The sequence below is a fragment of the Panthera leo genome, chromosome B1 (assembly GCF_018350215.1).
Source record: "Panthera leo isolate Ple1 chromosome B1, P.leo_Ple1_pat1.1, whole genome shotgun sequence".
Lineage (NCBI taxonomy): Eukaryota > Metazoa > Chordata > Mammalia > Carnivora > Felidae > Panthera > Panthera leo.
Genome location: NC_056682.1, coordinates 143,613,794 through 143,626,118, shown reverse-complemented (window position 1 = coordinate 143,626,118; position 12,325 = coordinate 143,613,794). Strand labels below are relative to the sequence as shown.

The 12,325-nt window shown below is 39.6% G+C and overlaps 1 protein-coding gene across 5 annotated transcripts in view; it reads right to left on the bottom strand.

Annotated features, from left to right (window-relative positions):
* Window positions 1-355: 355 nt before the first annotated feature.
* Window positions 356-12,325, bottom strand: part of PPEF2 (protein phosphatase with EF-hand domain 2) — a 36,016-nt gene continuing 24,046 nt past the window's right edge. For 4 of the 5 annotated variants that reach the window (XM_042936170.1, XM_042936169.1, XM_042936172.1 and 1 more), the window contains 6 exons: window positions 10,633-10,818; window positions 9,382-9,524; window positions 5,982-6,088; window positions 4,517-4,680; window positions 3,690-3,777; window positions 356-956 (listed from right to left, as the gene is read on the bottom strand). In XM_042936170.1, the coding sequence (XP_042792104.1) occupies window positions 703-956; window positions 3,690-3,777; window positions 4,517-4,680; window positions 5,982-6,088; window positions 9,382-9,524; window positions 10,633-10,818 (942 nt within the window). In that variant the 3' untranslated portion in view covers window positions 356-702. The remainder of the gene's footprint in view (window positions 957-3,689; window positions 3,778-4,516; window positions 4,681-5,981; window positions 6,089-9,381; window positions 9,525-10,632; window positions 10,819-12,325) is intronic. The other variant, XM_042936173.1, reaches the window with a different exon arrangement.

Here is a 12,325-nt window from a genome sequence, read left to right as displayed (position 1 = left end):
CAGTTAAGCATCTGACTTCAGCTCAGGTCATGATTTCCTGGTTCATGAGTTCAGCCCTGCATCAGGCTCTCTGCTGTCAGCATGGAGCCTGCTTGGGGTCCTCTGTCCCCATCACTCCCTGCCCCTCCCCCACTCTCCCTCTCTCAAAAATAAATAAACATTAAAAAAAATAAGACTTCTTCTTCTTCTTCTTCTTCTTCTTCTTCTTCTTCTTCTTCTTCTCCTCCTCCTCCTCCTCCTCCTCCTCCTCCTCCTCCTCCTCCTTCTCCTTCTTCTTTAAAGTAGGCTTCATGCCCAGCGCATTGCCCAATATGGGACTTGAACTCATGACCCTGAGTTGCTTAACTGAGCCACCGGGGTGTCCCTCAATACAACATTTTAAAAACAATAAGTTAAAGGTATAAAATGAAAACAATGAGGGGGTTGAATTATCAGTGGTTCTTAACTGGGGTAGACTTCAGAATTTAAAAATATTTATACTTGGGTCTTACCTTGTGAAACTTCTGAGACAAGGATGGGTTACCTATATATTTAAACACACACACACACCCCACACACACCCAAATAGGTGATTCTGATGCACACTGGTAGGCAAATTCTCAGCATAAAATTCCACATATCTATGGAGAATAAAGGAGCTATTCCAGCGACAAGTGCAGTATTGGTTATGAGGCACCGTGGGCAATGAACACCAGGCTGCTCTTAGTGTGTGCCTGGTTTGCTGCAGCCATTGTCATTAGTGTTTGTGGTTTGTGGGCAATCTGAGGCATTGCCCTCTGAGCAGGATTGCTCCACAAGACGGAAGGCCTCCAGGAATTCATTGATGTCGATGTGGCCATCCTTGTTGAAGTCAATGCTCCGTGCAAGGTCACAGATGCAGTCATCTCTGATGTTGATGTTCATATGAGAGCTGAACAGCTTCCAAGTATGCCTGAATTCGTCCAGTGAGATGAACCCTTACCAAAGAGAGGAAGTCACTTCAGTGAGTCAGTCTAGTTTTCTTTTTTTTTCTATTTTTTTTTAAAGTTTATTTATTTTTGGGACACAGAGACAGAGCATGGGTGGGGGAGGGGCAGAGAGAGAGGGAGACACAGAATCCAAAGCAGGCTCCAGGCTCTGAGCTGTTAGCACAGAGGGCGATGCGGGGCTCGAACTCACAAATCATGAGATCGTGACCTGAGCTGAAGTCAGAAGTTTAACTGACTGAGCCACTCAGGTGCCTTGCATGAGTCAATTTAGTTTTCAATGTTCATTTCCTCTGACATTCTTACAAGGAAACCTGCTCCTTACTGTTAAACAGGCAAAGATACCCAAGGCCTTGTATCTAGTTTAAATTCCCAAGGGAGTGGCATAAAACCAATTGATCACCCCTGAGAGCAATTTTGTTTCCCTTCCTCTGGAAACATTTTTGATTTGGTATCTAGTAGGTAAATGCCAGGGATGCTGGTAAATATCCTACAGTAGTCATGATGGACCCCAAAACAATTACTTGGGTTAACATGTCAGTAGTGCCACTGCTGAGAAACCATGCATTAAATCATCCCAAACATATAATTTATTTTGCTTATAAAAAGCTTTTGGACCCATACACCTATGGTCAATTGACTTTTTTTTACAAGGGTTCCAAGATCATTCAGTGGAGAAAGAATTGTTTTTTCAATATCCTCATGTAAAGGAATGAAGCTAGACCCCCTATCTCGCACTACCAGCGAGAATTAACTCAAAAAAGGGGCGGCTGGGTGGCTCAGTTGGTTAAACATCCTACTTTGGCTCAGGTCATGATCTCATGGTTCGTGAGTTCGAGCCCCATGTTGGGCTCTGTGCTGACAGCTCAGAGCCTGGAGCCTGCTTCGGATTCTGTGTCTCCCTCTCTCTGCCCCCCCCCCCCCACCCACACACACTCTGTCTCTCTCTTAAAAATAAATGAATAAAAAAAATTTTCTTTAAATTAACTCAAAATGGATAAAAGACTTAACTGGAAGAGCTAAAACTTTAAAACTCTTAGAAAAAACCATAGGTGTAAATCTTTGTGACCTTGGATTACATAATGGTTTCTTAGATATGACACCAAAAGCACAAACAACAACAACAAATAAATTTGACTTTTTTTTAATGAAAACATTTTGTGCATCAAAGGGAACTACCAAAAAAGTGAAAGGACAACCTATAAAGTTGGAGAAAATATTTGCAAACCATAGATATGATAATGGCATATATATATACATACATATACATATATATATATATACATATACATATATATATACATATACATATATATACATATACATATATATATGTATATGTGTATATATATATATATATATATATATCTCAACAACAAAAAGATGAATAATTAAAAAAAATAGGCAAAGTATTTGAGCAGACATTTCTCCAGAGAATATATACAATTTTCCAATAAGCACATGAAAAGATGCTCAATGTCATGGGTAATTGAGGAAATGCAGATCAAAACCATGAGATACTGCACACTCAGTAGTATGGCTATAAAAAAGGGTGGGAAGTAACAAGTCCTGGTGAGGATGTGGAGAAATTGGAACCCTCAAACATTAGCAGGAATGTAAAATGCTTTAGTCACTGTAGAAAACGGTTTGGCAGTTCCCCAAAAAGTAAAACATAGTTTTATGATATGATTCAGCAATTGTACTCTTAGGAACATATTCAAGGGAGTATAAAACCATATGTTCACATAAAAAGTTGTACATAAATGTTCACAGTACCATCATGCATAACAGCCCAAAAGTGGAAACAATCTAAATGTCTATCAACTGTTAAATGGATAAACAAAATGTGGCATATCCATACAATGGAATATGGTCCAGCTATAAAGAAGAACGAAGAACTTATATATGCTACAACATGGATGAACCTTGAAAACATTATGCAAAGTGAAAGAAGCCAGACACCAAAGACCACATATACTGTGTCATTCCATTTATACAAAATGTCCAGACGAGGCAAATCCTTAGAGATAAAAAGTGGATTAATGGTTGCCAGGGATGGTGTAGAAGGGACAGGGATGGAGAGTGACTGATAATGGGTATGGGTTTCTTTTTAGGGTGATGAAAGGCTTTATAGTTAGATAGTGATGATGGTTACACAACCTTATAAACATACCAAGAATCAGTGAACTGAATATTTTAAATGGGCACATTATATGGTTTGTGAATTACATCAAAAAACAGGTGGAGAAAGAGTAATGACAATGAAAAAAGCCTTTGGACCACTGGGGGGAAAAGGTGAGGGTATATAAGGCCTTCCTATACATTTTTTCATAATTTCTTGTGAATCTGTAATTACCAAAATCAGAAATTTAAAAAGAATATGTTGGGAGTGAGATTGTAAAAAGCCTTCCTGCTCTAGACACTTTTCATTACTTCATGACTATCTTTGATGTGACTATAGGGATATTACATCTTCTAACCACTCTTTTTCCTGAGAAGTTCTCATTCAGTTTGTCTTCATTCTTTTCTGCCCTACCCCTCTTCTATATGGATTGCTCGTATTGTTTAAACACTTTTCTAGTTTCTGCCATTTATAAGCATAATAATTATTTACTTTGTTCCCAAAGTGCTTGAGGAGAGAGCTAAATAGCCAGAAAGGAGACTGAGGCTGGGAGGTAAAGATTTGCTATGGGTCAGAAGTGATAGGATAATACATGCCTTTACCTGAATGATCACTGTCTATGATCCTAAAAATGGTCTCCAGGTTGGATCGGTTTCGATACAGTGTTTCCAGCAAACTTGACTGTATGTTCTACAAAAGAAAAGGTATTTTTCTTTCTATATCTTATTGTTTAGGCTTGTCCTAATATATAAGGAACACACAATCGACCCTGACAATAAGATACGGTTGAAAAAACTGAAGATATTTTATCCCCAACCCTTTCAGACTACCAAATAGCCCATGGGTTTAAGAAGTACCTAGACCATGATGAAACTGTTCTAATATTGACCATGGGGATGGTTGCACATACCAGTGAATATACAAAAAACAAACAAACAATGAATTATACACTTTGAATGGATGAATTATATGGTATGTGACTTATACTGAAATAAAGCCATTTAAAAAAGTACTTAGCCCAAGGCCTCACATACATTAAACATTCAATATGGATTTATTGAATAAATCCTTCTCTTTATTTTAGTGGGAGAAGCAGCATAATGCCAAGGAAGTCAGCAGACCTGGGTCTGAGTCCCAGTTCTACAATTTAGAAGCTTCATGAGAGCTGTTCATGAATGGGTATAATGGTATAGGTATATGGTACTGATAATACTAGCCTCACGGGGTAGGTATTTTGAGGATAAACTGAGGCAGCATATGTAAGTTGCTTAACACAAAATGTGACATATAGAAACCCAACAAATAGTTCCTTTTTCTCATCCATCTTCTTTTTTGGGCTCTCAATATTTGACTATTTCTGATTCAAAGCTCTCCATAAGGAGACTCATGGCCCACAGTGTGCCTTCATCCACCATTTTCACACCATTACCTCACGGTTCAGTTGTTCTTTGGCCAAATCCTCCAGCCAGGACTTGTACTCTAATGTGTTATCCGTTGGGCTGTTCACCAGCTGTGGCCTCAGCATCCGCCATGGCAGTCCTAGATGCAACACAGACTCCACGGCTTCTGCCCAGTCACTAAAGGTAATTAAACCTACAGGAAAGAGCTAATTTGTTGACTTGTCACTTATAAGTCTAGTGTCCTGCCCAGAGTGCATGCCTTTCTATCCTGACATACTTCTTGCTGTCTGTAGGTAATAGAAATAATGGGCACTCTCACTATTTTTGTTGGTCAAGGTCGAGTACACTGGAAACTAGGGTTGCAAGATAAAGTACAGAATGCTCAATTAAATATGAATTTCAGACAGACCACAAAGTATATGGCTCAAATATTGCACGGGACATTATTAGACCTTAAAATTGTTTGTTGCCTATCTATAATTTAAATTTAATTAGTTACCCTGTTTTTATTTGCTAACTCTGGGAAAACAATTGAAAAGTCACACAACACTCCCATAAATAATATCCTAAACTTTACACACACACACACATAGCATTGGTTTTTGTTATGTATATGAATAGATATTATACATATATACGTATATATGTATATACATATACAGATATTATACATGATTATATATATGAACAGATATATACATTATATATACACATTATATATATATATACAGCATTCGTTGTTGATATGTATATGAACACATATTGCTATGTAGTTATGACTGTTACTAATTTTCTAATAAGGCTATGTGTGGTCAATGTATATTAGACATTCCATTAAGTTGAGCAAAGACAAAATTTCTAGCTTTAATAACAGAGCACAGAACAGATACGTACACACTAAATAACAAGAAGCCAAATCACTAACCTTTTGCAAATCTTGGATATGTTCTTCTAACCTTCCAAACCTATTGCTTTTTGCTTAGTTCTGGCCTTGTCACCCTCCCCTTGACTCCATTTATTTTTACCATCTCCATCTATATTTAGCTACATTCACATTCTGTTAAAAGCTTGGAATTATAAAATTTAGAAAAGATAACTGGAACATTAAGTTGAATAAAATGAAGAAAGTAGTCAAAGAATGTCCTTTGCTTATCTTAGTTCATTATTATTTAATTTTTTTAATGTTTATTTGTTTCTTAGAGAGAGAAGGACAGAGTATGAGTGGAGGAGGGGCAGAGACAGAGAGGGAAACACCGAATCCAAAGCAGGCTCCAGCTGTGAGCTCTCAGCACAGAGCCCGATGAGGGGCTCGAACTCACAAATCAAGAGATCATGACCTAAGCCAAAGTCAGGGCTTAACCAACTAAGCCACCCAGGTGCCCCAATTAGTTACCACTAATTCAACAAATATTGATTTGATAACTTCTGCAAGACAGATTTGTTGTTGTTGTTGAGCTTCCTTCTTCTATGAATATTTTATTTTCTGAGTCTTACCAGTTTTATCTGCATCATGCTTCTTAAATTCACCAAGAAGATCTGAGGAATGAGCAAATAACTTTTCCCGCAGAGCTCTCAGAGCTGACTCCTCTACTCTGCTAATCCTGGGACAGGAGATGAAAAGAAACATTTTAAAAAGTTAACATAGAGGAAATAGTGAGGGGTTTTGTTTTGTTTTTACCACATTCCTCCTCTCTCTTTCTTAATGTCTCAACCTTCCTAGAACTCAGTTTCGGGGAGAAGAGCTCAGTTTTTGAACAAAGAGTTTCATCTCTTATTTCTCCCCACTGCCCTCCCACTCCTCCTTGCCATGGACAAATAGGACCTGCTGTGTCCTACCCAGTGCAGAAGAGTGGTTACAGCAAAACTTCTGGAAAAAGACCACCTTTGTGGTAAAGTTAGCTACCTGCACTGCACCTCAGTTTCCTCAAGGGAAAAATAGGGATAAAAATGGTACCTACCTCGGGCCACCTGGGTGGCTCAGTTGGTTAAGCGTCCAACTCTTGATTTCTGCTCAGGTCATGATCTCACTGTTTGTGAGTTTGAGCCCCGCATTGGGCTCTGTGCTGACAGCATGGAGCCTGCTTGGGATTCTCTCTCTCCTTCTCTCTCTGCCCCTCCCCTGCTCTCTCTTTCTCTCTCTCAAAATAAATGAATAAACATTTCTTAAAAATGTACCTACCTCACAGGATTATTGTGAAGATTAAAAAAGTAAATTCATATAAAGCACTTAGAAGAAAGCCCAGCACATTGAAAGCACTCAGTAAATGGTATCTTCTAATATAATCATATGCTTTCCTTATAATTTATTATTATGTTAAATAGGCACAAGGCCAGATTTTGAATAACAAAATAACATTAATTTAGTTTTCTCATTCTTATTGGATCAAAAGGGTAATTCTGGGCATAGCACTTTGCCCAAGTAAGTGTTCAATAAATATCTGTAGTTGAATCAATAAAAAGATACAAAGAGATAAAGGTAAATATATACTTTGTCATGCCTCATTTATAGCCATTCTATAAATTATGACCGGATATCCTGTCTTTTCAACGGCTAAAAGTTACACACACACATGTGAGCACATACACGTGCACACACACACACAGAGTTTTAATCATGCTTGATGAAAATTTTCCTTGCAGTTTAAGGTGGTTATTGTAATAGACCTTAAGTGGACTCCACCAGACCCCTAGTAGAGTGTGAAGTGCCCAAAACTCATCCCAAATCGTATGGGTACGTGAATTTATTTGTTTTTTTTCTGGAGGGAGTTCACTGTTTCATCAAAGGTTAAAAGCAGTATGGGACTCCCTTCTCTCCAAAAGTTAACAAACCACTGGTCTGGCAAAGCATTTAAACTATCTTCTACTAACTTGCAGTCATCAATCATTATCATGCAGGGATATAGTATAGTGATGCTCTTGGGAGCTGTCTAGATGTATAAGGCTCTTGGTTTCTACATCAAGCCAGAAACATTGAACACTAACTAAGTGCAGAGATCTGCATGGTTATCTTAATCCTCCAACACCCACTGAAGTAGGTCTGATTATTATCCCATTACAAAGTCAGTAATCCAAGGTCACGTAGCTGATACAGGGTAGGACCAGGAATCAATCTTGACCTATTATTGTGAGACATGGGTGTAAACCCAAAGTAAATGGATTCTGAATGAGGGCTCTTCTAAGAAAAAGACATGATCTTGAGTTTATGGACATTGAGACATCAATCATAGATGGTCAGAGACATCTAACGTGTCCACTGCACTCCAGGGAGTTGAAGTTGACGGACAAGTGACTTCTGGGTAAATTGGATGATGTTTACTTGCTTTAATATAATCAATGAATATTTCAAAGAGCTCTTTTTTTTTTTTAATTTTTTAAAATGTTTATTTTAAACATTTAAAACATTTAAACATTTTAATGTTTAAACATTTTAAACATTTAAACATCTGTCTCTGAGAGAGACAGAGAGACAGACCACAAGCAGGTGAGAGGCAGAGAGACAGGGAGACACAGAATCCGAAGCAGGCTCCAGGCTCTGAGCTGTCAGCACAGAGCCCAACACGGCTTGAACCCACAACCATGAGATCATGACTTGAGTTGAAGCTAGATGCTTAAATGACAGACACTCAGGTGCCCCTCAAAGAGCTCTTTGATTACATTACTAAAACATACTCTCTATAGGATTCCCTACAGTGACTTCATTTGTAGTGATTCCATATGTACCTAAACCATATGGAATTGTGGTGTTCCAGTTGCCTGGGGCCCACCCCTGGAGATTCCAATTTGGTGGGGCTGCGGAGGCTAGGGCGGCTGATTTTTTTGTAAAGCTCCACAGATGATTCTGCTGCACAGGGGGTTTGACTATCACTTAATGAGTTTAAATTTTCATATAAAACTTCTTGAGTGAGGCTGGCCTTGATTTTTTTAAATAACTTAAGTGTTTAATAACTCTTCATATTTAGTAACTCAAGAGTGATTTAAAATAATGCACTTTTATAGCACTCACACAAGGCAGATGGTAAATATTAGTATGTTCTCTTTCCAGGGTTTATGTCAAACTTGTTTTGATTTCTAATTAGTTCCTCTGATAATTAGAGAAGCTTGCTCAGTAGCACTAAAACTGTATCTGTTGGCAGCTTATATACTCTGGGGCCATCTTCCTGGTAGGAGGCAATCCTGCGTGTCTGTTAAGTATGTGATTTCTGAAATAAGACTGCCTGTATCAAGGCTTGCCTTCACCGTGTTATTAGCTGTGTGACCATGGGCTAGCTGATTTCATCTGTGTTCTTTAACGATCTCTTCTATAAAACTGAAATTAGTATGAATTTCGTAAGTCCATTGTTAGATACTACATATAACTTCTTTATAATAGCACTTAGTGTGTGGTAAGCTCACAACTAAGGTTAGAATTCAGAAGCATCTCAACAGAAGCCATTTAAGAAATATTATATGCTTCCTTCCCAGGGAGAAAAGGGCATTGCTAACAAATGTGTGAACTGAAACCCATCTGTCAAATCCCTTGAAAGCAAAGAACCTTCGGCTCTGGCTTAGGGAGTAACACAAACCCTTTAAAGATGAGAGAAAACAGAAGAGTGGTCCTGGAAAGACTTAGTGGCCTGGTACATGGACTTTACCCAAGATGTGCCCATTGAGAATAACTCCTGCAGGAAACAAATTTGTTACTCCCATTCATGACGGGTCAGTACAGATCTTCAAGTGTATGGAGGAGAAGGAAGAGGCCCCTGCTAGAATGTCTATTGTAGACCTTACTACTAACAGAGCTACATTTTGAATTTTCACTTAGAATGTGGATAAATGTAATGATGTTTGGCATTTCAAAGGCTCCACAACCACCGTCATTCTGGTTTTCGGAAAATCATTCATTAAAAAGTCTTGCCTTTGCCTCATGGTCAGCATGTGGGTCACCTTGTTAGCTTGATACTGCACGATGTACGGGGTCAGGGCTGGCCCCAGTTTGACATAGGCCCCTCTGTTACTGCCAACTTCATAGTAGTTGGAGGCAGAAAAGATGGTTAACACCTAAATCAAAACAGAGAGAGAAAGGCGTTCAGGTTCGCTGAAGAACTCTTGACTCTCAATCTGATAGGGCCCAACCCAACTTCAGGAGCTGCTCTTCTTTCTTGACCTCGCCTACAGATCTTTTAAATTTTTTTTAAAGTCATCAATGCTGGTAGGGCAGGAGTGGTGGCTCCAGTAATAGCAACTTGGATTCTGATAGGACATCCACAACATGTTTTCTTCACATTTTTATCCCAGGTACAATAGCAGGGGTAACAGAAAACACTTCATTTATTTGGTTCAACTTAGAGGCAAGCTGGAACTGATAAATTAGGAAGGGTCATTACAATTGGCAAGCCAGTTATCAAAGCTGGTGTGAGGCCTCAAAGTAGAGTTTCCTACAGAGTACTGTGCCTCCTGAGATGCTCTGTGGAAAAAGTTTCCATTGTCAATACATTGGGAAATGGTAGACAGTGTATCTCTTCTTGGAGATTTACAAGGAATATAGGAAACTAATGGTTCTCAGAAGTCCTGCAGTAGAGAAACTTGTATAACTGTTTAACCAAACATTTCTCAGATTAGTTGATCTTTTTTTTCCCCCACATGGAAAGCTGTTATTCTCCTGTAGAGTTAGTTTTTGTGGGAATACTCTCATCCTAGTGGCATTGGGCTAGGCTAACATTGTAGGATTAAGATGTCCAAAGATCAGACAGGACATTAACTACACTCCTGAGAAGACAAACAATCCTGAATCCCTGCCTGGGGCACGGTGCAGAAATCCTGTTACCCTGTACTGTTGTTTGAAATATGTGCCAGTGAGCAGCGTGACTTACAGAATAGAGATATGCCTGGGAAAGTACCAGGCCATATTTCTAGCCACAAGATGGGACAATATCTGCCCCTTTTTCTCCTCTCAGGGTATTGGTGAGTGGTGGTAGCAATCAAATTTTGAGGTTTAAAGAGGCGATGAGAGCCAAGGATAAATAACAGTAAAGGACCTAGTCGCTTTGAGCAAGTGACTAACAAATACAAGACACAGTGGATTGTGGGAAAGCAGGAGCCTGAGCTCATCCAGGCCTGGGAGGAGCAATATGGACTACTCGTGGGCTTCTGCAGATGGCCCACCCACCTTGCGGCTGTGGCAGAACTCATAGCCTTCAGGTTTGCACTCGTGTGAGCGGATCAGGAATTGCAGGTTGTATTTCTGTAGCAACCGTTCTGTCACATTGGGTCCAAAATAACAGCCTCCTCCTCGAACAGTGTTGGCCTTACAGCCCTCCTGAGCCATGGGATCACTCCACAGTATATCTACCACCTGGAGAGACCAAGAGATGGTTTCTTTCCTAAAATCTAGACAGAGATTCAGAGTCATTCCTATGAGAAGAGGAGGGGGAAGAGGAAGAGAAGGAAAAGGAGTAATAGGAGGAGGAAGAAAGGAAGAGGATACAGATATTTGAATAAAAATAAGGGAATAATTTTTTGCATAATCAATGTTTGACATATGTTTATATTTTGAATCCCTGAGGTTTCAGAATCTTTTTATTATTCATGGAATGAGCGTGGGTATGTGCATATTGTTTGACAAACTTGTACCCACTTTCTTGGAAGTAAGTCTCACGTGAAAGCTCAACACGTAAAACAGATTAAAAGGGAACTGCTCTGGTAGATGCTTTGATCAGAGCCAGTTGTCTTCAGTGAGCCCCAGTGCTCCAGGCTCCTGGACATTTGCCCCAAAGAGAAGGCAGACATCTGGGCCTGGCAATACAATCTCTCCTCCAGCATTCACAGGTATCAGGTGTGGTCCTGAGAATGTGCAATCAAATGCTTCATTTCTTAAAGTAATGTCAGCATTAAAAAAAAATTTTGTTTGATGTTTATTTATTTTTGAGAGAAAGAGAACACAAGTGGGGGAGAGGCAGAGAGAGAGGGAGACACAGAATCCGAAGCAGGCTCCAGCCTCTGAACTGTCAGCACAGGGCCCAACGCGGGGCTCGAACTCACGGACCAGGAGATCATGGCCTGAGCGGAAGTCGGACACTCAACCAACTGAACCACCCAGGCGCCCGTCAGCATTTGCAAATAAAAAATTAAAAAAATTATTTATTTATTTATTTATTTATTTATTTATTTATAAATTTCCATTCTAAGTTGATGTTGAAGCCCAGATCGATAGTGCAGGGAGAACGTAGCCTAAACTCACCATCTCTCTCTCTGAGGTTTCCAGCCTCAGAGTCAGCTGTGACTCCTCTTTCTCGCCACCCTCCATCTGGTCAATCAGCCCGTTCTGCTAATTTTAGCTCTAAAATAATTCTGAATTCCTTTTCTTTACTGGATGAACCATTAAAAAAAAAAAAAAAAACCTGCCATTTTTATAGGTCAAAAATGGTCGAACACCAGCAAGTTCACATCGTTCTGCTAACACTACTACACAAATTCACCACATGGATTACAAGCTTCCCTGCCACAGTCTTGCCCCAGTGAAATGTGCCCTGCATTTGGCTGCCAGAGTCATAGTTAGGCAAACACCATGAGTGCCTACTCTGTATTTGTTTTCCTTCTTCTTCCTTGCTAACAGAACTCTGATGAGGTGTTTGAGGTGGCACTGTGCCTAGCAAAATATGTGCTTTCCCAGCGTCCCTTGCAGCGAGGGGTGGCCATAGGACACATCTCTGGAGATCTTAGAAAAGCCTTTATTTGCCTGATAACAGAGAAGGACAGAAGTTGCTGACCTAACCCTTTTGGCCTTGAGCTACAATGGCCATCTTTCTGACACACGCAACACAAAACATCATAAAATAGCACCCAGTAAATCATGGCTTACC